The 27,348-nt window shown below is 41.8% G+C and overlaps 1 protein-coding gene across 1 annotated transcript in view; it reads left to right on the top strand.

Moving 5' to 3' along the window:
• SNX18 (sorting nexin 18) overlaps positions 1-10,558 on the top strand; it is a gene marked incomplete at its 5' end in the record, with an annotated part of 27,025 nt that extends 16,467 nt beyond the window's left edge. Inside the window, one exon of the mRNA XM_077752511.1 lies at positions 9,797-10,558. Coding sequence (XP_077608637.1) covers positions 9,797-10,050 — 254 coding nt within the window. The remainder of the gene's footprint in view (positions 1-9,796) is intronic.
• Between the last annotated feature and the right edge of the window lie 16,790 nt (positions 10,559-27,348).

The raw sequence follows: 27,348 nt of genomic DNA on the forward strand, positions 1-27,348 counted from the left end.
GCCAATACCCCCATCCTACTTTGCTGGGTCAGAAGTTGCCAGGAAATTATACAGCGTAGTGTACTGTGATGGACTGCATTTGCTGGTGGCTTCGTTCAGCCTGCAGTGGGCCCTTGATTCGTGCTCATTGACTGGATGATAGCAGACCTTCACTGCTCTTTTACAAACACCAAAATAACACAGAGATGCTTCTTCAACAGTTTTTACTGATGGAAATAATCTTAATGCTATGGAAATAATATGATGCCTTTGAAAATAGTGCTGACTTCCTGGATCATAATCTATAAAATGAATCTGTTTGAGTTGGAGTCTCCTTTAGAGTTATAATATTAATGAGCCCTGTCACACGATTAAGTTCTTTAGTTGTAGTTATTTTGTATTCTTCAGAAACATGCATAATGTAATCCCCTGGAAATTGAGTACATATGGATTATGCACCAGCTCATGGTTATTTCATGCTTCTCTCTTTCCAGCCTGAGCTTGCTTTAAAACTGTGCAAGATGGCTCACATTGGTAAGAATCAAAGGGAAATGGTCAGAGTCAGAGGGGTAGGATTGAATTTAGGACATGGGCTCTGCAGAGCTTTGTGTGGTGATGGGGAACGGGGCAGAGTACTTCTCTTTGAGTCTGGGCAATAAGTATAAGCATGAACCTGTCAGGAATTTTGCCTGTGCAGAGGCAGCTGACTATGTCAGAAAAGTCCAGGAGATTTTGTTAAAAACAGGTCCCAAAGCGAAGTGAAAAAATACTGGTTTCCTTTTCCTTTTAGCACTCCCATTGTGGAAAGGGAGGGACCCTCTCCAACTGAGTGGAGCAGAGGCCCTGCAGGGCATGGGGCGCCTGGGTGGCTTAGTCGGTTAAGCGTCCGACTTTCCCTTAGGTCATGATCTCGCCGCGTCGGGCTCTGTGCTGACTGCCAGCTCAGAGCCTGGAGCCTGTTTCAGTCTGTGACTCCCTCTCTCTCTGACCCTCCCCTGCTCACGCTCTCTCTCTCCCTCTTTCTCTCTCTCTCTCTCCTAGAAATGAATAAAAAAAATTAAAAAAAAAATAGGAAGGGGCAGGCCTGGCTGGCAGGTAGGAGTTGGGGGTTCTTTGTCATGAGTTAACTGTGGTACTTCGGACAAGCCACTTAGCCACTTGTAAGACTGAGAGAATTGTACCAAAGACCCTTCTAAGATCCTCTGAGCTTTCAAACAACAATGACAAAAACAAAGCAAAAACCCCCCACAGACTCTGGGGACCAACTCTGCCCCTGTCACCTCAGAATCAGCCCTACTGACTTCTCCAGCAGGTATCTTGTCAGGGGTGGAGTGAGGAGAAGGAAGTCCTCAGGGTTCCTGCTCCCCCTTTTGCAATAAAGTCTTAGGGTTATTGGTTCTTCAGTGAACTTTCCATTTTGTGGAGAAATTCTGATAATTCACCCAGCTAATTTAATAATTGAGTGCTCAACTGAAAGTTCATTCTTAACTTGTAAGCCTTTTCGGGAGGAGGTGCACCTCTGTTCCTTTCTGCCTCCTTCCACAGCATTCCCTGAGGGAGAGAAACAACTGAGTTTGTTAGACTCGGCCTGTGCCCTGGAGCCTGCTGGATTACCCCTGCCTGTTTGGGAGCATCATAATGGGGAATGGTTGAAATATGTTGCCTCACTTTCAACAATACTTTTTCCTATACTTCAAATATATCTGAAGAACGTACAGTTTTCATGTGTTACCTTCTCACAAGTTTATTTCCTTCTAGAAATGTTACCATTCTACTGGCTACTTATTTTATGAAGAAGAGTGCACTCACACTGCTCTGTATTGGTCAGTCCCTTCTTATTTAATCTCAGAATTTAATACTTGCCTATGTTTTCTTTTCATAATAAAATCTTACTCAGTTCATATAGTATTCCAGACGCAACTACCCAAGCCTGTTAGCCCAGGAAACAATTTCACAGTAATGTACTTCTGTTCCCCATTTTAAAATGGTTTTCCCTTCGATCACTCCTATTTAAAAGTTTTCTTTTGCTTTAAAACTGTCGTCCTGACCATGAGTATCACCTGGTCTCTTGTTTAATCCAGCAGCGACCACTTTGTACCTTAGACTTTATTGTGTAATTTCTCTGCTGTATTCTTTCAGTTCCCTTTTCTGTTCTGAAAGCAGTGTGGCAGTATGAAGTTTATGAGGGAGAGGGCTGGCAGATTCCTCCTAAGTCAGCCACTTAAAAGATAGAGATTTTGAAAACCTTTGCCTGTTTTTATATTCTATGATAAAAAATGTGTGTTCGCTTTGTTCTTTAGATTCTGGGCAACGTTTTTGGTTCTTATTTACACTCTTCTTGGGTTTGGTGAAAACCAGTACGGCTGAGAGAATGCTTCCATGATGTAGTAATGCCTCGTTACAGCTCGCAGCTGGTTACAGCGAACTTCGGCTGCTACTGCTTCAGCTGCTACAAACCAATTTTTAAAGTGATCCTAAACTTAGCAAGTGTGTACTGATCTAATTCTGTCCCAATATTTTCTTTTTTCTCCAAACTTTCACTCCTTACAGGCTACACCTGATTCAGAATTTGGCTATCTCTGCCTTTCTTGTGATATTTAAAATTCTAAATATGAAAATATGTGAAATGTAGAAACATGCACAGGTAATTCCTGGTTTGAGAATCGCCAAATCAACTGTGGGAACATAGCCACTTATGACAAACCCCAAAATATAGTTCTAATAACACTGTTTCATTTACATCCAGCCAGTATTTGTAGTATCATTTCTGTTGGAAAAATATGTTCCTGTGTTCATCTTGACAGGATCCAGGGTTTGGAAGCACAGCGGGTAGAGGTAGGTAGAGGGAAGCTTCTGGGGACTTGAGAAAGCAGTTCTGTTTGTCAGTCCCCAAGAGTTTAAACACCCTTGCGATTTGTTCACATGGGCGACTTGAGCTATTTAAAAGATGTCACTTTTCTTTCTGTTTACTCCCAGTCAGTAAACTGGTCAGTGAACTTCTATAATTAGCTTACTGAATAATTTGACTTTATCTTTTTTGTAAGAAAGAAATCACACTGAACCCATCCTATATGTTAGATGTCCATGGAAAAACTAGCTGGAGGGGTATGAGATTAATATTTAAAACCAAAATGACTTTCTTCTTAAAAGAAATAATATTTTTTTTAACTTTGCAAAATATTTTACAAAAGGTAACTTTATTATTATTATTATTTTTTAATTGGTTTAGGATGTTGTTGTCATCCTGAACTCAGCCAGCTGCTGTACGCTCAGAGGAGGAATGAGGCTGCTGTCACTTTGACTCAGGATATATTCAGAAACTCTTAGTGGGTTTTTAAAAAGTATATTGCTGTCACCTTGTTTTATTGTTAATCTTCTTTCTTTTGAAGGTGCATCTGGGGGTAAATCCGCTACATTTCAGTTAAAAGAGGTTGCTTTAAAATTTTTCTAGGAATGCCCAGCTGGGTCAGTCAGCTAAGCATCTGACTTGGACTCAGGTCATCATCTCACAGCTCGTTAGTTCAAGCCCCGTGTCGGGCTCTTTGCTGACAGCTTAGAACTTGGAGCTGCTTTGGATTCTGTGTCTTCCCCCCTCTCTCTCTTCCCCTTCCTAGCTTGTGCTCTGTCTCTTAAAAATAAATAAACATTAAAAGAACTTTTTTCTCAATAAAATTTGCTGTAAATTTGTGGTAGTTTTGTGGAGACTAATCTTCCTTGCTTATACATGGCACTCACTATATATAGTGAGTGTAAAACCAGACTGTGTACATTTAAAGTGCACTGTGTAATATATGCTGTTTTGTATAGGCCCTTCATCGTTTTAGGCATGTAACTCACCTTAAAAAATAATTTGAGCTCCCTAGAACAGGAACTATGTCTCTTTAAAAAAAAAAAAAATTCTTATATCTCCTGTCACCCTACTACTGTAATCCTGATACATTATGTTAATGGATTGCATTAAGTTGGTTAAACCAGAATTCCAAGTGGAGTTGGCCTTTAGGTGCTTACTCCTCTCCTCAATGGTTTGTTCCATCCTTCCTTGTTTGCAAAATAAAGTTTATTTTTTCTGGGGTGTCCAACTACATCAGAGCAAAGAAGCAAAGCCTATATATCCCTAAAGGGATTGTACGTTACTATTTTTAGTTGTAGTTCTTAATCTATATAATCTTTCAATACAATCTAGGCAGATAGAGAGTGAGAACAAGAGAAAGAGACCTTCTTTCTCTGCCCCCCCCCCCATGTATGTTTGGGTTTAGATGTTTCAAAATCATGAAACATGTGCTGCTTTTTCAATGTTTTGTGGCACCTAAGTGTTGTTACCAAGACCAGAAAATCAGACATCTTACAAATATTAAATTGCTTTACAGGCACAATTAGTGAATTGAATGAGGTTAATAAGATTCTAGAAGGAAATTTTCAAAACCTGTATAGTAGTTCTACATATTCACAGGGCCTTCTGAATTGCATATCAAAATAGAAGCCAGGGACTTCCTAAGGGAGGCGGCTTATGGGGCAGGAACCTCAGCCACAGGTGTGGGGCTGGGGAGCAGGTGGAGAGGAGGAGGAGAAACAGCAGATTCTCAACTGCCCAGCTTTTCTCCCCCAGCACCCCGCTCACCTAGGTCCACCTGGCTTTCTTGCCCATTCAGGCTCCAACTTCATTTCAAATATTTCTAGATAGTCTTTGCTTTGAAGTCAGTCACCATTCACATCCCGTCCTCACATCTTACTTGGTTACCTGATGAATTTGATGCTCAAAGAGGTTGAGTAGCTTCTTCAGTTTCCTTATAAAAGTAAGAGTAATGTCTGTTGTAAAATTGTAGTAGGGTTAGTGATAGTATGTGAGAAGTGCCTAGGGGGAGAGGGGCAGAGGCAGAGAAAGAGAATCCCAAGCAGGCTTCATGCTCAGAGCAGAGCCCTACACAGAGCTTGATATGACTCTGGGATCATGAGGTGAGCCAAAAATTAATAGTTGCTCAACTGAATGAGCCACCCAGATGCCCCATATATTTTTTTATACAAGTATAATTAATATGCAGTGTTACATTAGTGTCAGGTGTACAATGTGGTGATTCAACAATTCCATACATTGTTCAGTGCTCATCAAGATAAGTGTACTCTTCATCCCCTTCACCTGTTTCACCCATCCTCACCACCCACTTCCCCTGCAGTAACCAACCACCATTTTGTTCTTTGTATTTAAGAGTCTGTTCTCTTTGTCTCTTTTTTCTGTTTGTTTTGTTTCTTAAATTCCATGTATGAATGAAAGCATGTGGTATTTGTGTGTCTGTGACTTATTTCACTTAGCATTATAACTTTTTGCTCCATCGATGTTGTTGCAAATGGCAAGATTTTATTATTTGTTTATGGCTGAGTAATATTCCTCCCCTCCCCCTCCGTGTGTGTGTGTGTGTGTGTGTGTGTGTGTGTGTGTGTGTGAGACACATCTTTTTAATCCAATCAATTCTTCTATCGAGAACACTTGGATTGCTTCCATATCTTGGCCATTGTAAATAATACTGCAATAAACATAAGGGTGCATGTGCCTTTTCAAATTACAGTATTCATTTTCTTTGGGTAAATACCCAGTAGTGGAATTACTGGATCATGTGGTAATTCTATTTTTAATTTTTTGAGGAATCTCCATACTATTTTCAACAGTGGCTACACCAATTTGCATTCCTACCAACAGTGTATGAGAGTTCCCATTTCTCAACATCCTTACCAATACTTGTTATTTCTTGTGTTTTTGGTTTTAGCCATTCTGACAGATAAAGTGATACTTCATTGTGATTTTAATTTGCATTTCCCCTGATGATTAGTGATGTTGAGCATCTCCATGTGTCTATTGAACATCTGCATGTTTTCTTTGGGAAAATGTTTAGGTCCTCTGCCCACTTTTAATTGGATTATTTAATTTTTTTGGTGTTGAGTTGTAGAAGTTCTTTACATATTTTGGATATTAACCCCTTATCAGATATATCATTCACAAATATTTTATCTCAGTAGGATGTTTTTTTTCTTTTGTTGATGGTTTCCTTTGCTGTGTGAAAACTTTTTATTTTGGTATAGTCAGAATAGTTTAATTTTGCTTTTGTTTCCCTTGCCAGAGAAGACGTATCTAGAAACATGTTTTGACAGATGTCAAAGAAATTACTGCCTGTATTTTTTTTATAGGAATTTTATGGTTTCATGTCTCACATTTAGGTCTTTAATCCATTTTGAGTTTATTTTTGTTTTTATGGTAAAAGATAGTGGTCCAGTTTCATTGTTTTGGTGTCTAGTTTTCCCAACACTGTTATCTTTTTCCCATTGTAAATCTTGGCTTCTTTGTGATAGATTATTTGACCATAAAAATGTGAGTTTATTTCTGGACTCTATTCTGTTCTTTTGACCTATGTGAATATTTTTATTGCCAGTACCATATTCTTTTGATTACTGCAGCTTTAGTATGCCTTGAAATCTTGGATTGTGATACGTACAGCTCTGTTCTTCTTTTTCAAGATCATTTTGGCTATTTGGGGTTTTTAGTGGTTCTATAAAATTTTAGGGTAATGCCTAGCATATATTATTTACTCTCTTAGGAAGCTGCCATTTGTTGTTTTTATATACCTGTGCCCTATCCACTTCCCACCCCCAGCCTTGTCCTCAGCACAATGCCTGGGATGTAGTAGGTCCTCTAAGCTCTTTCCCTCGTGACAGTTTCACATGTTATCTTGGAGAAAGACATATTTAACTCCCACACAGAATTACATACTTTGTGGTCCTGTTTCACTTCATGTCCTGTGTGTGCCTGTCCTCCGTGTGCTTTGCCAGGTGGCTTCTTTGAGAAGGAAGGGGGGCGGGCAGGGACTTGATGCTAAAATGTTTGAATCTCTGTGTTTTAGCAATGTGCTCTATACACATCAGGTCCTTTATAAACGTTTGTTAAACAAATTAAATCCTTGTCCCAGAGCTGAGCCTTTTGGGACTTGAAGGTAGGAGCATTTGTGTTATTTACCCATTTGATACTTGGGAGAAAAACGAGTCTCAAATTCCCCTTGGCATTTTTAGGATGTACTCTTAAAACAGTTAAAGGTGTTAAATGCCAAAAGATCCTTAGGCCTCAGCGAGATTTGATAGTTACTGTTGTGTCCAGGAGTTTTGAAAATGTATGCCCATCTGATAAATTGTAAAAACTTGAGACTTGTTCCCTTTTAAGTTGGTTTTTAGAGATGCAGATGTGCAATTCCGTCTCGTAAAGGGCAATTTCTAAGAACATGGTGATGTCATTTAGAGTTGGACATTCGCCAGCTGAGCCAGGCTTCAGAGCCCCTGTATACAGGACTCTACTCTCCAGGCTCTGATGACTAGAACGAGTGATCCTTGGAGCATAGTACCAGTGCAGGCAGCGTGCACACAGGCATCACAGATGCACGGGGTAGGGTGCTGTGTGTCCTCGGTGTGTGCCCAGCGGGCTTGGGCGCCTGTGGGTGGAATCATCATAAACTAGTCAGATCACCTGAGACTTTTCACTTCCTGTTTCCTCCCTCCCTCCCTTTCTCTCTCTCGCTCTCTGCCAATTTAAACATTCATTTCATAATTTCATATTCTCAGTCATCTTGTTTAAAAATGTTTCTCCTGGGGCGCCTATGTGGCTTAGTCGGTTAAGCGTCCGACTTTCCGACTTTCGCTTAGGTCATGATCTCGCGGTTTGTGGGTTCGTGCCCCGCGTCGGGCTCTGTGCTGACTGCCAGCTCAGAGCCTGGAGCCTGTTTCAGTCTGTGACTCCCTCTCTCTCTGACCCTCCCCTGCTCACGCTGTCTCTCTCTCTCTCTCCTAGAAATAAATAAAACATATAAAAATGTTTCTCCTAATTCTGTCTCATTAGTACTTTCCTGGTGTTTTCAACTTCAGTTTTTGTATGTAACTTGTGAGACTTGGACACAGATAAGATACATTTGCTATGAAAAATGATTTCTTTCTCTTTCACATAAATGACAAGCAGGTAGGTTTTACGGTTTTGCTAGCCTTGCCCAGGGCAACTACAGATGTATAAAAAGTCCTGCACTTTCAGAGGGATGGCTTCCCGGTGGGATTGGTCAGGGGGTCTTCTTGAAGCCATGTTAATGCCCATGAATTCTCTCTACAGAAACAATTACTCAGGTTTCCCCCCTCCTCCTAAACAGGCTCTTTTTGTCCCCCTTGGTGTTACCGTGGTGAAGAGTGCCCAGCCAGGTGTGCTAGAGGTTTCTCTCTCGTCCTTCAACATGGTTTAGTAGAATAAGTGCTAGATGGAGCCAAAATCTGAATTCTTGAGCTGGCCATGAGCAAGTAATTTGAACTTTACCATTATTCATTTCCAAGAATCCATGAAGATCCTTTGTTTCCTACCCCTAAATATCCTTGGTTTTTGGTGTCATCACGTGACTGTGCTTTTGTGGGAGGTCTACCCCCATGTGGCACCTGCCAGAGTGATCGTCCCCTTCCTACTCCCTTGCACATACTGCGGTGACATTTAATTTTTAATTTTTTTAAATGTTTGTTTATTTTTAAGAGAGAGAGACAGAGCATAAGTCAGGGAGGGGCAGAGAGAGAGAGGGACACACAGAATCCGAAGCAGGCTCCAGACTCCAAGCTGTCAGCAGAGCCCAGTGCAGGGCTTGAATTCACAAACTGTGAGATCATGACCTGAGCCGACGTCGGAACTGACTGAGCCACCAGGTGCCCCTCTGGTGACATTTCTTGACCAGAGGCAATGGCACCTCTGTCTTTATTCCCAGGTCATCATTAGGGTAGACTCAAAACTCATTGGTCCTTCCTTGAGGGTGTTATGCTGAGCGAAATAAGTCAGGCAGAGAAGGACAGATATCAAATGTTTGCACGTATAGGAGGCTTAGGAGGAACTTGACGGAGGAACAAGGGGGAGAAGAAGGGCAGAAATGGTGGGGGAAAGGGAGAGAGGCAAACCATGAGAGACTCTTGAATGCTGACAAAAACTGAGGACTGATGGATGTGGGGGGGGGGATGGGCATGGAGGAGGGCACTTTGGGGATGAGCACTGAGTGTTATGTGGAAACTAATTTGACAATAAACTATTTGTAAAAAAAAAAAAAAAAAAAAACCTCATTGGTCCTTACAGCCCTGAAGAAAAGGTGGTGAAGTCTTACTTCACAGGGCCACGCGCTCCAGGTGTGGGTCTCCTGGTAGAGAATCACCCCCTCATCGCCAGTAAGACACAGGCTTGGCCGCGGCCCAGTGAGGGTGGTCTCCCATTGTGCGTTGTCAGCCCTTCCACATCCCCTTCATGACATGAATGATTTCTAAAATACAACCCAAGTTGGCACTAACAAGTTTCAGAGTGTGGTTTTAGAGTCTTTACAGTACGTCTTCAGTGAGACTTTCTGAGGAAGTAGATTTGCATCTTCTGTGGGATATTGTGTTTATAGATAACTTTCTTAGTATATGTGCGTGTAATGGTGTCACACCCTTTCTCTTAAATGAAAATCACAGTTCCTTGGTTTGTATTTTTAGAGACCATTACTTGCAGTTTATTATCTGTTCTCTCCCTGGAAGAGATGCAACCTATTATAGGTTCTTGGTCAATGGCAAGTGCTAGTTTTGGTAAGTGAAATTGCAGCAATGGCGGTGTTTTCAGAAACCCTATCAGATTCCTTTGTTTTTAATAAGTAATAACAGTCATCCCTTTAAGATCCAAAAGGCTTGAAATAATTTAGGCAAGTATTTATAATGCAAGAGTCTGTTTACTTGTAGCTGTGTTGTTAGGATACGTGTATTTATATATTTAACTATTATTATGATTTTTTTTAAACTACAGGAGCTCTTACCAAAGTAAAGGAGAGTAGGCGACACGTGGAAGAAGGGAAGATGGAGGTCCAAAAGGCGGATGGCATTCAAGATCGCTGTAACACTATTTCTTTCGCCACTTTGGCTGAAATTCACCACTTCCATCAAATTCGAGTAAGAGACTTTAAATCACAGATGCAGCATTTCTTACAGCAGCAAATAATATTTTTCCAAAAAGTGACACAGAAGTTGGAAGAAGCTCTTCACAAATATGATAGTGTTTAATGACTGGACACTGGGTTGTGGACTTTTTTCAGTTCATGGATATTTCTACAGCAGAATAAAAACTGCTATCAAAGAGCTATTGCCAACTATCAGTGGTGGTACAAGGATGGTTTTGTGTTCAACTGAAGCTCTGCTGAATATATAATTATGTAGGAAAGAAACAGTTAATATGGTTATATAATAGAAACAGTACCACACATTGTAACTAAATTATACTATGTATGCCTACACTACCATTGTAACTTTTGGAATAATGATTATACTATTTGCCTTATTGCTTTTTGAAGTATGGGTATTTTAGTGCATACTTTGTAGACCTCAAAACCCATGAAGGGTCTCAAAGAAGCTGGCTGGGTAAAAGCCTGCTGCCGATGCCTTTTTACTCTCATAGATTGGGATTACCTAAATTGAACCTATTCTCTGTTTACAAACTCCAACTAGAGCAGCTATGCGACTTTGTGCCTTTAAACTCTTGGTTTTTCATTTCTCCCCCCCCCCCCCCTTTTTTTTNCCTGTTGGTAACCTCATATTGGCGCTGGGGGCGGGGTGGGCGGCTCAGCTGTCATCAGTTTGCCTGGCAAGTTTTGCCTCCCGACACACGCTGGTGAGCACAGCCGAGGGAGACCTGATGCTCATCTCGGGATATGAAGAGTCCGTTAGGGGAGAAAACGGTGCCGCTCTGCTCCTTAGATGCTGTAGTAGCATAGCCTCTTCACGCGCGGGTCCTAGAAACTTGGCGTGGAGATCGAAACCAACATGTCTTATAACACAGAGAAGGAGGAGTCTAATCAGTTGGGGACACAAGCACAGAATCAGTGATGACACATACCTGGTTTTAATTCTTAGGAGGGTTTTCTTTTTTTTTTATCTTGAAGATTTTAATATTCAGTGTGTGTGTGTGTGTGTGTTGTTTTTTTTTTTTTTTAATGGATCTACANCTTAATCAAAAACTTTCAGGGATGTCTGTAAAATTCAGTGTTCTACGTGATTGAAAGTAGCGTTGGTTGATCCAAGGAGGGACCAGAAATAATTTCTACTATTCCAAATGCTGAAGGAAAAAAAAATTGTTTTTTGTTTTTAAATATTGATAAACCCCCAGGACATTTAACCTTAAAAATTATTTTAAATATACTCTTCTATTATAAGGGAAATATGAATGGCTTATAAATACCAAAAAGATTCAAAAGCAGCTTAATTTAAAAAGCACAAAGAGATTCTGGCTTCAAATGCCAAAATCTCCACGTTTTTATAGTTGCTGAGCTATAATAATGTGATTCTTGAGTTTACAGATTGAAATAGTGTCACTGAAAGGTTAAAGTATCTACTGTTTTTCTGAAGTCAAACTTATGCTGCCTCAGAAATCCCTGGATATTGAAATGGTAACACAGAAGTAAAGAGGTCAGTTTGAAATATTGGTGAGTCACATTGATTAAAAAGAAAGGGTCAATTTGCAGACACTCAAAAAGGAAACGGTTATTGAAATAATTACTCAACAGTACATTTATCCTAAAAAAAATCTCATATGGGTTGGATTTTTAAGATCAGAGTGTCATAATTTTGATCAAATTTTTATACCTTAGGTAACTTAGAGCCAGATTTAACATCATGTGGCTTTGTCTCTACTACAGATATGCAGAATTGTGGAAATTGTAACCAAATATATTGTTCTCTAAAAAGTAACTTTATCTTGTTGACTGCAAAATATAGTTCTATAAACAAAACCCATATATCTATGTTAATTTTATTGCAGAAGTTTGGAGATTATAATTATAGCATTTAATTTAAGTTTGAGTCTGTATTGGACAGATAAGCTCTATGCTTTTCAAATGATTTGAAAATCAGTTTTATTTGCCTCTTTATTTTGATGGTGGTTTGATTTTTTTTTTCTTTTTTAAGTAAAATCACTAAAGTTGTGCAGTGGTAGCATGGAAATTCTCTGAGGTGTCTTGTTATGATTGTGCTTTAGCCAGGGTGGACATAGCTTAAATTATAAAAACTGAAAATTAAAGTACAAGGAGGTGTAAGTTCATGCTGCCTACTTAGAAGAGAACTTTTGTTCTTCATAACTACATAACATTGTAATGCCACTGATTCATAAGGGGTTTAAATGAATTCTGTGGGGTAGGACACCGGAATTATTAGTGTTCATTTTCATCTAAGATCTTTATTTCTCTAACGTTCTTGGTCCTATTGAAACATTTCAGTATACCAAAATACTGTAATGTTAATACCCAAGAGAAAAGCCATCATAATGTGTATGCTGGTCATTATGATCAGTGTGGTACAATTTTTTTAAAAATAAACTATCATGCCCTTCATGCCATTATTTGTCTTTATTTCTGTAATTTATAATTTTGATATGTGATGTATTTATAACATGAGGGCATCCACCTGAGCCTGGTTTTGCTATTTTAATTACAGATAGACTTGATGTGCTGTGATTGTCAGATTGTCATGCAGTGAGATGGGTTTTGCAGCCATGCGTTAGATGTAACCCCATTACTCACCCAGGCTTTTGTAGCTAAAGGTGCAGATTAAACCCAGAATAAGGGAACACGTTTGAAAGTGAAACAGAGTCCGTGCACTTTGGCTTGCATAGAGTAGTACAGGAAAACCTGGGTTTGCGAGCAGAATTCATTCCAGAAACGTGCTTGTAATCCAAGGCACATGTATATCAAAGCGACTTTCAAGAGCATTGGCTCAGTGGTGATCATGTGACGTTCAGCATCACGGACTAGTTGTATTGCAAGACATCACTCATTTATCAAGTTAAAATTTATTAGAAATGTTTGCTCGTCTTGTGGAACACTCGCAGAATGTGTTGCTCGCAATCCGAGGTTTTACCGTAAGTGGGAATAAAGTCATTTCTTGGGCTTCACTGACACAGATGTCTTAACGTGTATTTGTAACAACACAGCATCAGTACCAGTTTTTTATTGTCTTAAGTTTTGCTGCTGTTCTCATAATTAAGGACTTGAAAAATGTTTGAAAAATGTCTTTGTCAAGTCAAGCACATAAAATTTATGGTCAGCCTTTACATGTCATTCTTTACCAACCTTGTTGCTATAGGCATTTTTTTTCCCACTTCTTCATTTCCTCGGAAACAAATAACCGTATCTAGTACTTTTAAATCAATATGCATTATCCAGTTTTCTCATTTGCAAGCCTTCTCTTTGGCGAACAGAAGAAGCAAACATAGGGTGTTAGTTACTTATAGACTAAAAGTGTTGAACGCTGGTTTTTTTTTCCTTCAAGATGTTATGATTAGTGCAGATCAGTCATGTTTGTCTTTTAAATAAATAAACTTTGTTTTATTTCTCAGCTTCAGTAGAGTATTATAATTATTTTTTCTCCAGTAGTTAAGGAAGCATTTACAAAATGTGAAAGACATACAGAAAAATAGAAGAGTGTGTTCATGGTCTTAAGCTTTCCATCTGCAGCCCCGTAGAAATTGTTTGTGAAACTAGCTAGCTTGACTAGTTTAAAACCATAAGCCATCCCTGTCGTCCCACTGATTTTGTTTCTGTTCGTATCTTCTGTAACTGTTAAGCACATAGCAGTAAATGGGGAGTGAGACGTTTTGAAATAATTTGTGTCAACTGTGAGTCTGACACAAATGTAATAGGCGCTTGAGTAAAGTGCTTCACACACTGTCCCTCTTGGGGTCTGTTATGTTGGTTTCCAGAAACAGGCCAGCTCAGACCATCCTAATGCAAGATAGAAAGGGTCACAGATGCATACAGGGACCTGGTGAATCTTACATGAGGCCACAGTCCCATCTGGAGCTAAGATAATCTGTCAACTTCTTTTCTTTATGAGTCTGTTTTATTCTTTTTTCTTTTTTTTTGCCATCCTGTGGCATGGCTTTCTCATTATCTTCCAGTATGTCTGAAATGGCCCAGACATCTATTAGTTCCCAGGGTTCCTTAGGTGAGTGGGAGACACCTGACCCAAGCTGGACAAATCAGCTGTGGGGTTGGTGGGGGGCTGGGTTCTCTTCCAGGGTATGTGAGGGAAGAAAGGAAGTGGTTGGGATTTCTTAATATGGGCTTCATCTGGTAGTCCTCATAATAAACTCAGAGATTCCATCTCCTGTTTATAGATTAATGAAAAGGATCAGAGATACCTCGTATCTTTTGCCCAAGATTACATAAAGTGAGTGATGGAGCTGAGACTCAAATGGGGATCTGGCGTAAGCCAGTGCTAATTTAAACTGGATTACATTGAATGCCATTTCCCTGCTTTTCAGAAACCCCAACACTCCCAGGTCCCTACCCACTGCTGGATGGATGGGTATTCTGCTCTCTGTGCCCTGGGCTTGAAGGTGCAAAGGGAAACTCTGAAAGTCAGCTTTTTGCAGTCATTCTGTTGGGAAAGATGGGACTGTGGTCCTGTCACCATGTCCCTGGCTATTATGTGCATCCCTGCTCTGTCCCTGGGGGAAGCAGGCAAGGTATTAATGTTTCCCTAGTGATATGAAGGGAAAGAAGACAAGGAACCAGAACCCAATGGTTTCCCCTTCTAACTCCCACCTCTATGCAAACATAAACAAGCAGGTTTCAGTTGCCATAAAAATGGTCTTCGCAGAACCATAGGAACTAATGTCAGGTCCGATGTTTAATTCCAATTGGTCAGAGTCACAGTTTTCTGTGGCAAGTTCAGTTTGGTCACAAGTAGCAGCAACAGAATGCTGCGTGTAATGAGGTCTAGGAAGTGGTGGAGTAGACTTGTGGGCAGAGTACAGAAGGATGCTATGCTAGGGATCTAGGAGCAGGAATCTGGAGAAACCAGCCGAGCATCTACCTGTGTCCAGGCGTCTGAGCTTGGGGGCAGTTAATCTGGGATTGGGTCATGTCTACAGCCTTTCTAGGGATCACAGGTTCCTCGCACTTGGCTCTGTTCCCAGAATGTCCCAATCCTATCATTCCTGTGGCAGAGATGGAGCTTCCTAAACTGCTATAGCAGCCTACCTGGGTTGAAGAACAGTTTAACTTCCTCGGATGAACTTGTACCAGAAGTCTGCCTAGGACGAGGCCAATTGTCCCCATGAAGCTACCTTCAAAAGGGCTTACAAAAACATGGTGTTCTGTTGCTGTGAGCCCCATAAGCCTACCTGGGAATGTTCTCTCGCTTTGAAGGGGCCAGATACATCAGACCTTATCTGAATAGAGGTTTAAATTTTCAGCCGCTCCAGGAAATGTCCCTCAGGGCTTCATAACTGCTGAGCCGGTGGACTTGTCTGGAAGCACAGTAGGGAAGCTGACCGAGCATTACAGTAAGAAAAGCGATGCCTTGGAGCCAGGGGTCACAGCCTACCTGCTCCACTCCAAAAGACCTCAGACAGCTCACCAACTCGGCTCTGAGCTGCAGTTTCCTCAGGGGTAGGATAGGCCTCCTTAGACTTTATCAAATTATCGAGAGTATTGGATTAAGCAGTATGTGAAGTCCTGAACCACTTCTCAGTACTCCCTTTTTAAATAATAGACATGGGGAGTGACAAAAATTCAACAGGTAGGTACTTAATGAATGATAGCCATGCTCCCAAACACTGTGTGACTTTGAGCTAGTCACTTAAATCTCTCTGAGAGAGATTTCTATCTGCAGTGGGATATAGTATCCCCTTCACAGAAATCTTGTGAGCATTGAATGACAAATCAAAATCCCTGAGCCCAATGCATGGCAAGTGTAAGAATAATAAAGATCCTCTGTGATTATGTGAGAAGGGGTAAGATGAAGGGTTTCAGACATTAGAACTTTGTATCAGCTCAACTGTGGAGAATTAAGGAATCCACACTTGGGTCTCAGTCAGGTAGGAGATTCTGCCTTCGACATGGCTCTTCCACCTTCTACCTGCTTTGGCTCATTCTGCGCCCCCCCCCCACGCCACCCCCGTCCGTACCCCTCTCCAGGTAACTACACCCAGCATCCTGGCATATTCTACCTAGAAGCTTAGTTCACCACTTTCCAGACTCATCAAATTCCTCCTGTTGGGGTGGTGAGAAGCCCACCTTCCAGAGGGAACTGCATTTCAATATGGCTCTCTAGTTGGTCTTAAAGTGCTAACTACCAGTAGATTTAGAAAGCTATCCTGTAGCTCTTCCCAGAAATGGCTGCAGGGGGCAACTCAGAATTCTGTTTTTGTTCACCAGATTAACCGCGATTGTACTGCCATGTGCTGCTTTCACACCTTAAAATATATGAACTTGAGGCATAGGACTTTGAGGACAGCATGCTCCGTGTTCAGTGTCTCAGCCCTGACCTCATGCTTCTGACAGATATTGCTAAATGACAGTAAATGCCTTCAGTCTGGGAAGTTGAATTTAATGCTTCTGGGGTGGCTGTTAAAGTATCCATGCCCTGAATCAAATAAAATTCTGGCCTAAACTGAGTTTGATTAGACAACTTGGTTCTGCTTTTGTTCAACCTGGCAGTTTTAGAAAACACAAGGTTTTTGGTTTTGATTCAGAATGGTTCCCTTGGGGAGAGAAATCTTGGGGGAAAAAATGGAGAACAGGTTAGGATCTAGTAAATTAGATTCAGCTTAATACTGATGGTGTTTGCGTGTACTGCGTTGGTATCCTGAGCCTAGTTTTGACCATTTTTTATCACCTGGCCCCTTTGTGAACTGCTCTGTGAACCAGCTGGAATAAGCAGGTGCCAGCCACATCTCCCCCAGGCTGCACCTGGGGGACATGTCAGGTTCACGGTCTTGTGTTCTCTATCTGAACCAAAGTATTTACAAGGAAAGTGAAACGTGTAATCCTAGAGAAAGGGCTTTCTTGAAAAATGTGGCTTTTTAATGGCTCCCATTCTGAGATCCATGAAAAGAAAATTTGACCTTTTTGGTACTCATGCTGACAGGTGATTTCATGATAGATTGCATAGTTATCTGAAGGATTAAAAACTAGGTGTCAGTCATTTTTTTTTTAAAAAAAGTCAAGAAGGCTCTTTATATGCCAATATGCAATTTTCTCTAGAAAACAAAGGGGGCAGAACAATATTTTATATGCTATACTTTGAGTAAAAGAGAAAATAGGGGTGCCTGGGTGGCTTAGTCAGTTAAGCATCTGACTCTTGATTTGGGCTCAGATCATGATTTCTCGGTTGGTGAGTTCGAGCCCTGCTCAGCACTGACAGTGTGGAGCCTGCTTGGGATTCCCTCTCTCTCTCTCTCTCTCTCTGCCCTTCCCCTGCATGTTCTCTCTCTCTCAAATAAATAACTAGACTTAAAAAGTAAAATAAATATATTTGTTTATGTATCCATAGATTATTTCTGTAAGTAGATAGAAACCATTGGTAACAAGGTAACGTTTGCTTTGGGGACTGGGAACTAGATGGTTGGGGGGACATGGGTAGGAGGAAGATTCTTACTGTATACCTTCGTATCTTTTAAATTTGAATGTATGTATTTTCCATTTGAAAAATAAAAATTGAATGAATTTTTAAAAGATAAATTTTAAAATTGACAGAGGCAGTAGTAAAAACAAAACCAAACAGAAAAACCCCAAAGTTGTAAAAAGCTGTGTGCCAACACCTCTGAGACCTGGAAGTAAATTGACAAGCTTAGAACAGTCTTGTGTGGACAGTGGACTCACAGTTAGGACCACGTCAGCATTCGTTGTGTTACTCCCTGTTGAATAGGGATGCGTGCTATTCAGGAGAACATGTCAAGTAGACTGTAAAGGGAGAGATGACCAAACCGTAGTCTGCTGTTGTCTGTGGTGTGGGCTGTTCTTTTCTAGATCAGAGCCCCTCATCTTACCCCCTGTCCTGTGAAGCCTTACACCATGCTCCAATCCCAGTGCCTGATCCCCTGCCCACATCTGTGGTGGGATGTAGCAGTTAAGTACCCACAGATCCTGGGCTGAGATCTACGTCTCCTTCCTACCACTTAGACACCAAGTGTTCATCATGCGCTCGGTTTGGTTCCGTTACCCGCCATTACCTTATTTGATCTAAGGAACTGTCTTGCAAAACCATTTTACCAACAGGGAAATAGGCTTTTATAGACATTACAAAATGGTCACACAGCCGGAGAGAGGCACAGCTGGGATTTGAGCCCAGGCCACCTGACTCCAGGGGCACCTGACTCCACGATGTGTGTTATTAACCACTCTCCAACCCCCTTGAGAATACAGGGTGACGTCCTGGAGTGCGGAGGAGGTGGTGTGGTAGTTCCCTTGAGGACAAGCCGTGTTCCTGACTTTCTGCTTCCTGAGAGGTGCTAGGCACAGGCCGTGAAGACAGGAAAACTGGTTTGGAGAACAGACCTCGTGACTCACCAGGTCTTTGAATAACACCAACTACGTCTTATGAAAGAAGCGAAACGCCAGAATGCTAGCCCTCTGCGTTTACACTATCAGCACAGGCGGCTGGGCTGCTCCCGAGGGCAGTTTTCCACAGACAGACCTCTGTTATCCTTCCAGGGGCCGAGGAGTCGGCCACAGGAGGAGACAACAGCCGGGCCGAGCCACAGTGCCTGCTTTGTTCAGCTGGGGGCCTGCTTCTGTGCCCTAGCCTGCCGGATTCAAATCTGTGCCTCAGCGACGTGACGCATGACCACACATCACGCCCTGCCCAGCCGTTTGTGAACGGCTGTCGTTTTGATTGTCCAAGCCCTGGACGCCAGGCTCCTGCTGTTTGCTCTCCCTGAACACAACTGGGAGAGTTGAAAGAAAAGCTGAGCTCCGGGAATCATGGGGAGGCTCTGAGCGGATGGCGGGGGCATTGCACAGGTCGAGACCGGGAATTCACCACCATCAACGCGCTCGTGGAGTCTGAAGCCCTGAGTGAGATGAAAAACTGATAACATTGTCCTGCTCGTTCTTTTAGTCCTTCAAGATGCAGGCACTTTGAGTGGGACCAGACCACGTGTCTTCTGACCAGCATTGTTTCTCCTGCTTTACCTCATGGGAGAGTAATCATCATCAAGAGGTTGCTGCGGAAAAGGTAGTTATCCAACACCACCTCACATTTGAGTCATTTAGCTTCAGAAGCTTAATGAAGCCACCCACACCACAGAGATACCCCAGACACTTGGCTTGATTAACTTGTTCCTTTGTCAACAAATATTGATTGAATTCCTAAATTCCAGGCATTGGTCTAGACTCCAGGAATATAGCAGTGAACAAAACCAACCTGGATCCCTGCCTTCATGAATTTACATTCCATAAAGGAGATCCAATAATGGGGGTGCCTGGGTGGCTCAGTCGGTTAAGCGTCCGACTTTGGCGCAGGTCATGATCTCATGGTTTGTGGGTTTGAGCCCCACGTCGGGCTCTGTGCTGACAGCTAGCTCGGAGCCTGGAGCCTATTTCAGATTCTATGTGTCCCTCTCTCTCTGACCCTCCCCTGCTCAGGCTGTCTCTCTCTAAGAAATAAATAAAACATTAAAAAAGAATTTTAAAAAAGGAGGTGCCATAATCAAATTAGTGAAATGTATAATATAATATTAGTGGGGCACCTGGGTGGCTCAGTCGGTTAAGCGTCCGACCTCAGCTCAGGTCGTGATCTCACAGCTTGTGGGTTCGAGCCCCGTGTTGGGCTCTGTGCTGACAGCCAGCTCAGAGCCTGGAGCCTGTTTCAGATTCTGTGTCTCCCTCTCTCTCTGACCCTCCCCTATTCATGCTGTCTCTCTCTCTCAGAAATAAATAAAACATAAAAAAATATATATAATATTAGTGAGATATGTAATATATAGGTGGTAATAAGTGATATGGGAAGAAAATAAAGTGGGAGTAGTGAGGGGTGGAAGAATTTGTTATTTTAAGTGGCCAGAATTGGCCTCCAACTGGAGGTAAAAACCAGAAGGACTCAAGAGTTGAGCCATGTGGATACCCAGGGGAAGAACATTCTAGAACACCAACAAGTGCAACGGCCCTGAGGCCTTTGACAAGGCCCTGATACCACATCACTGTCCACTGAGAGCATACCTGGCATGTTAGAAGCCCATCAGGGAGGTACTGTGGAATGGGAGGCAAATGGAGTAGAGGGGGTAGAGGGTAGAGATGGTGGTGGGTACAGGGCTGAGCAGGAAGAGATGAGTCCCAGAGGTGGGGAGGCTCCAGGTCATAGAAGGTTATATGTAAGCTGTTGTGAGGTTTTGGCTTTTTCTCTGAGATGGGGAGCTCCTGGGTTGGGGGGGGGGGGTTGGTTAGCAGAAAAAAAGCATGATTTACCTCATGTTGTGACAGGGTCACTTTGGTTGATCTATGGCAGAAACAGGAAGACCAGTTAGGAGACTTCATGATAATCCAGACAGGAAGGGGGCCCACACTAAGGTGGAGGCGGTGGAGACTGAGGACAGTTGAGTTGAGTGCCTTGACCAGGGACCCACGTCCCCAGTGGGGAGCTTAGGAACCCTAAGAACAGTGTCTTCTCTTGTTTTCTGTGCCTTCATGGTTGGTGACTGTCCTTTTAAAGGATAACATCTTATTTTATCGTTTAATGATCTATCTTGTTCTGATGGAAGAGCCATTTGTTCTTAGAGTGATTCTTCTGATTATTATATATTAATTTCATAACCCGGCTCTCAGAAAATACTCTCACGTTCTTAGGGGCCACCTCGTCACTGTCCCCCAGGTATGGTAGCCTGACTAGAGAATTCTGACACAAAAAAATTGACTTCCAAGGTCCTAGGGCCACATATCCACATTTCAGCTGTAGATTGGCCACCCAGGTCACTGCCTGAGAACCTCTTCTCTCAGTGCAGGTAGGTCTGCCCGGTCGCCATAGTGGCTCTCTGTGCCCAGTGCCGGTACCTCCAACACAGGGATTGAGGGCCCAGCGGTTGCCTCTCCGTCCACCCTGGGGACCTCATGTCAGCCTGGTCAGGATGCTGCCTCATGACACGTGCAGCCTGAACAGGCAAACTTTAACACACTGTTCACAGTTCTTCTGGATTCCTCCTCACTCTTTACGTGCGAACATCTGGTCTGTTGCTCTTCGTGGTTGGGCCTCCGCGGTGCCTTGTGTGCTGCCTGCTGGCCGGGGTGCCTCTGCTGTACCACTCACTGTCTGTCCTCCCTGAGACTTTTTATTGAAACTTCCTCTTGCTCCCGTTTGTTCATCTATTTTCTCCCCATTGCTTATCTCTTAACAAATATCTGCAAATGAGCTGATTAAACTTTAAAGGATTCCTTTGTCAGCCTCTCCTACGTTCAGCTATGGTATTTTTCAGCCCTGGCTTCACATTAGCATCACCTGGGGAATGTCCAAAACTATGAAAATGCCTGGGCCACACTGTAAACCAACTGAATCAGAATCTAGAGAGTGAAAAGCCCTCCACTCTGCCACCCCCCCCATCCTGCACCCCCCTCACCCTCCCGCCCTCCCCATTAATTCTGATGCACAATTTTGCTTTCTTAAAGGCAGTATAAACAGGGCCCTAGCACGGGCAGGCTGTTGAGGCTTCTCATTCTCCAAGGCACTCAAAGGTTCTCTCTAAATGAGGTTTTATGGAGAGTCAGAGACAATCAGTGAAGGGATTGAAAGAAGAAAACGTTCATTATATAAATTTAAATGTTCCATTACCAGGACAAAGTGGTCTGCAAGGAACTATGAATTAGTAGAATTTTAGTCTGTAATCCATGTGAATAGCCAATTTTATTTCATTGTATTTTGTATGTGTTAAGAGCAGTGATCTGTTAAATATAAATGATTAAAATACACCACAAAATGTCTTTCATTTTTTAATGCATTGAGGCTTTAAAGGACCGGAAGTGGCTCCAGCCTGCCTGGGGCAGAGGGGCTTGTCCTGGGAGTGGCCGTGGCCTGGAGGCAACAGTGTGGGGCAGGGACTCCCAGGAGCCTTCCTTTTCCCAGGGATCTGAGACTCTGGGCAGATCCCCTAATCCTCTCCTGCAAGGAAGGTTTTGTGATTCCATTATGAAGTCATGGACACTGAGGTCCAGAGAATGTAAAACAGCTAGTGCTGTGAACGTCTTTGTGTCCTGTCCTCCAGTTTACTGGTTTTCTCCTGTGCCACCCCACCCACACCCCACACAGACATCATGCCATCTAGCCTTTTGTAAGCTGCTTCCTCTGCCAGTAAGGACTTCCAAGTCCTCTTTGTCTGGCTGACTCCCACTCCCCCAGTGGGACTGGATTCAGGCATTTCCTCCTCCTGGCAGCTCTCCCCGTCCTGCCTACCCTCCTGACTTAGTTAGGTACCTCCTCCCTGTGCTCCCGAGGTGCCCATGCTTCCCTCTGCCTTGGCATTTCTTGCATTTAGTAGAAGCCTCTTGCCTGCTTCTCCCCCTTCTCTACTCAGTCGGCTTCTTTTCTCTGTACGTTCTCGTGGTTAGCACAGTGCTTGGCATATTCATAGATTTATTATAAGGATAAGACTGACCCAAAGGTACTGTCATCTCAGGGTTATATTATATTTGCTGTGCATTTGCAAGCAGGACCATTTATTAACTGGAATTTCTTTCTATATTTCCTTTCTCTTGTATTTTAAACTGATTAGTAAGCACTTGCCAAAGCAGATAGAAGTTACCTCAAGTAGCTCTCTCTTTGGTAAAAGCGTAAAATCTTCAACATCCTCAGCAATGACACAATATTTTATCAGGCTTTTATTGATGGCCTTTGGGTTGCTTACAGATTTTGTCACAAATGATGCTACTCTGAAGATCTAGAGTCATTGTTGCTGTAACAAATTATCATGAACCTGGTGACTTAAAGCAACACAAATTTATAGCCTTCCAGTTCTGGAGGTCAGAAATCCAAAATGGATCTCGCTGAGCTAAAATCAAGGTGTCAGCAGGGCTGCCTTTGTCTTTAGAAGCTCTTGGGGATAATCCTTTCTCTGGCCTTCTTTAGCTTCTAAAAGCTACTAGTCCATTCTGGCCTCTGGCTCCTTCCGTCTTAAAGACCAGCAAATGTTGGCTGAGTCTTTTCACACGAACATTGAATCACTCCTACACAGACTCTTCTGCCTTCCTCATCCACATTTAAATGACCCTTAGGGTTACCCTGGGACCACCTGGTTTAGTCCAGCAGCACCTTATATGAAGGTCAGCTGATTAGCAGCCTTAATTCGATAGGCAATGTTTATTACCTCCGTCATGAACATGACATATTCACATTTTCTCAGATTCTGGGGATTAGGATGTAGACGTTTCTAGGGGACCATTATTCAGTTTACCACAGTCATGTATCTATGAACATTTGTATGACCATCTCTGTGGAATAAACTAACTAGAAATGAACTTGCAAAGTTAAGAGGAGGGAGAGGGAGACACAAAAAATGTTGAATTGCCCTCTTAAAGGTTTAAATTTCTACTAGCACTGCATCCAAATCCCTATTTCTTCTCACCCTGGCCAGTTCTGAATAGTTTAATGGTTTAAATCTTTGCCAGTCCTACTGTTAAAAATCAATTAGTACTACAGGATTTGAAAACTAAACAAATCTGACATGGGTTGACATTAAGATGGACACAGAAGTGCCCATTATCGAAAAGTTTATCTTTTTTGGATTCTCTAAGTACCATCAGTTGATGAGTAAACGTGTGGCACAGAATCAGTAGTAAGGGAAATATCCTATGATGAATATTTTCTTGCTAGCAATTCATAAGATTGGTCCTGAATCTATTGATTTATTAATTTATTAGTCCATTATTACTCTTTTTTAAAATGTTTATTTTGAGAGACAGAGAGAACACATGCTCATGCAAGTGGGAGAGGGATAGAGAGGGGGAGAGAGAAAGAGAGAGTGAGAGAGAGAGAGAGAGAACAGTCTCCACACTGTCAGCAAAGAGCCCTAATGTGGGGCTCAAACTCATGAACCGTGAGATCATGACCTGAGCTGAAATCAAGTTGGGTGCTCAACCAACTGAGCCTCCCAGGCACCCCTACTGTACACTTAATACATGCCAGGCACCACCTGACCTCCAGGAATTTACAAAGCAGTGAAAGGGATAAGGCACAAGTGGTAGCAGGTGATTTGAGAATTGACTATACTTATGTGAAATCCATCGATGCAACTTACACGATCTCATAATGGATCACCTTTAATGTTGAAAACGTCACGCTTTTGCCTAAATAGTTGGATAATCATGTAATTTTGCAATATAACATGCAGCTGCCAAAAGTTTTGTCTGAGTGTAAATATGTGTCAGGTCTCAAAGAAGTGATCTAAAAAACTGGTTATCTGAACTAAGCTGGTCACAAAAAGGCAAATTCCACTCGTATGTGGTACCTAGAGTAGTCAAATTCACAAAGACAGAAAATAGAATCATGGTTGCCAGGGGTTGGGGAAGGGGAAATGGGAGATGTTTAATGGGTATAGCATTTCAGTTTTGCAAGGTGAAGAGGGTTCTGGAGGTCGGTTACACAACAGTGGGAATGTACTTAATACTACTAAACAGTACACTTAAAAAGGAATGAGATGGCAAATTTTATGTCATGTATATTTTTTTACCACAATTTAAGGAAAAATTAAAAAAAAAAACAAATTGGTTACCTACTAAGCAGTCATGGGAGAAAATTACTGCAAATATTTGTTGAGGTCCAGCTGTGCTGGGCATTTTCCAGAATCATCTCATTTAATCCTCCTAATAACCCCGGGTGGTAGGCATTAATTGACCTGTGTTGCAGGTGAAGTAACTAAGCAACTTGTCCAGTCATGTAATCTGGGATTTGAGTCCGTTTGTCTTTCTCCTGTGTCTTCATGCCTGATAATTAATGGTGCAGATGTGAGACAGATGTGATTTCCATCAAGCACCATCTCAAGTATTCTCTAAGGTTGAAATGCTCTTATTAAAAATGACACAAGGACGCAGTTACTTAACTAGAATATAAAACTCCTAGAGCCCTTCACTGGCTTCTCCAGCTAAGGTTTAGCTTACTAAATAATTAGGGCTTTAACTAACGTCTTCCCCTTCACCTTCCGTCTTTTCTCATTTTTTGTTTCTTTATTAATGTCTGCATTACAGTCACACAGAGCAGTACAATCCATGTTGAGGTAACATAATTAAATTTGGCCCTGCCTGTACTGTTTCATTCAGAAAAGGCTGGGAAAGATATGTAAGGGACAAAGGCTAGGCCCCGCCCGTCACTGCTCTGACACGGGCCCTGGATGATGTCATAAGAGAAGTAATTTCCTGCTTGGTCCTTATCTGTAATGCTGACCAAATTAATAGCTTTACTTCCTTTACTTGTGTGTAATGGAATTTGGAAATAAAAGTCAAATCACTTCCTATCGGGGTTTATACTTAAGTCCGTTAAGTTTCATATACTTGGATGTTTTTTTGTCTCTGGAGACCATGAGGTTGTTTGATGTTGGAAAAGAACAAGCCATAAAATACGCCATGTTGAAATTCAGTGAGAGTCATGGTTTACCTACTATCTGTGTTCCGGTGAATGTATTTCCAACTCACAAACTTGCTGAGGATTTGGAAGGAGTAAAACCTGACTCATACGAGCATGGAGGTTTTAAAATTAATTAAAAGGCATGGCTGTTTTTATAAACTAAATCACTGCATGTGGCTCTTTGATGATATCCTCTGCAGCACAGGATGGTAAGAGCACTGGATTTATATTCTCATTCTGGGCAGGAGAATCTGGAGCTGATTAACCCAAGGGAGGCCATGGCACCAAGTGACAAAGCATGTATGTGAAAATGTAAACGGTCAAGCATGTTCCTTCAGGATCCCTGTTCCATAAAGAGATATAGTGGTGCCTGAATCTGGGGACCAGACTGGGTGACCTCTGAGCTTACATTTAATCAGTTATGAATGTCCATATTTAGCTGGCTGTATATTCAATAGTCAAAGTAGCAAATCAACCTTAACCAAAAATCAGTTACCACCTTTATCCCTTTTTATTATCACAAATTCTTTCCTTTGTCCCCCAAAACATATTCATTCATTGTCAAATGCCAAAATTGGGTGCTTTTTATGCAAAAGATTGAGAGTGACATTTGCTGTCTAGAATGAATGGCCTTGAGAATGAAAATAGTCTATAGACCCTCTACTTTTAAATAGAACCTGTGTCTTTATTATTCTGCTTATCAACAGGAAGCAGATATACAATGGACAGAACCTGATGCAAGGCAACAAGTTTTAAAATTTATATTTTTTTCCTTCAGACCATGACTATTTTTGGAAGCTTAACATACAACTTGGATTTTTCCAAAATAGGGTTTTTGTTTCTCTGATGTTAAAATTAATACATGATAAATAATACCTGATAATTATAGGAAAGTATTATAAAAACGATGGCTACCATTTTTAGTTTTACCTTACTCTCTGGCTCCCTAATGTCATTGGACCCTGAGGCAGCCCTGTGGGGAAGGCACTGATATCTTTCCCTTTACCACAGTGGTGCTCAGGCACCAAGAGTGAGGGTCATGTAGGAAAATATCAAGCTGAATTTAAATCTGGGTCATCAAACTCAAGAGCATGTGTTCTTAACAGCAATAGATTCTTTGGTATTTGTTTCTCGTTTATAAATATGGAGGCAGAAAAATGTAGGATTACACTTAAATATTCTTTGGACCATATGAGTAGAAGGTGGTGGTTTTGAGAAAAGGAAGGGAAGAAAAGGGACCACTCTCCACTGCCTTTGGATGTGTGGCCCCAGGCTAGGGCTCCATCCTGCACTGCCCTTTGTGCTCCCGGTGGAGGTAGCTATGACCCCAGTAGGCTGGCTGACCTCTCAAGAGGCCTCGTGAGCCCCTCCCCTATGGTTTTCCCCATGATTTTGTATCGATCTGATTTTTTATATGTCTCTTTCTCTTTGAAATGCCTTTGAAAATGCCCTTTTCTGCAGCGAGCCCCTGACTGATGTGATGTATATATGAGTATATAATTTATATAACTGGAATCAGATTCAAGTTTATAAATGGCTTTTTTCAACATAATATGTTCTCACATTTAAACATTTAAAAGATTTCAAAATCAAGTGTTAGCCAGGCATGTAATATTCCTTCGTGTAACTGTGGCATCATTTACTTTCTATTTCTTTGTTAATGGACATCTAGATTCTCTCCAGGTTTTTACTCTTATAAACGAGTATTTCTTTGACATAATATGTTAGTTTTCCATTGCTGCTGTCACTGATTAGCACAGACTGGGCTTAAACCACAAACAACATTGTTCCGGAAGGCAGAAGTCCAAAATGAGTCTCACTGGGCTAAAATCAAGGTATTTGGCCTTGCATTCTGGAAGCTCTTAGGGAAAGATTCATTTCCTTGCCTTTTCCAGCTCCTTGAAACTGCCCACATTCCTTAACTCATGGCCCCTTCCATCTTTAAAGCCAGCAAAGGCTGCTTGACCTCTTATACTGCATTATACT

This window comes from Crocuta crocuta, unplaced genomic scaffold (genome assembly GCF_008692635.1).
Source record: "Crocuta crocuta isolate KB4526 unplaced genomic scaffold, BGI_CrCroc_1.0 scaffold181, whole genome shotgun sequence".
Classification (NCBI taxonomy): Eukaryota; Metazoa; Chordata; class Mammalia; order Carnivora; family Hyaenidae; genus Crocuta; species Crocuta crocuta.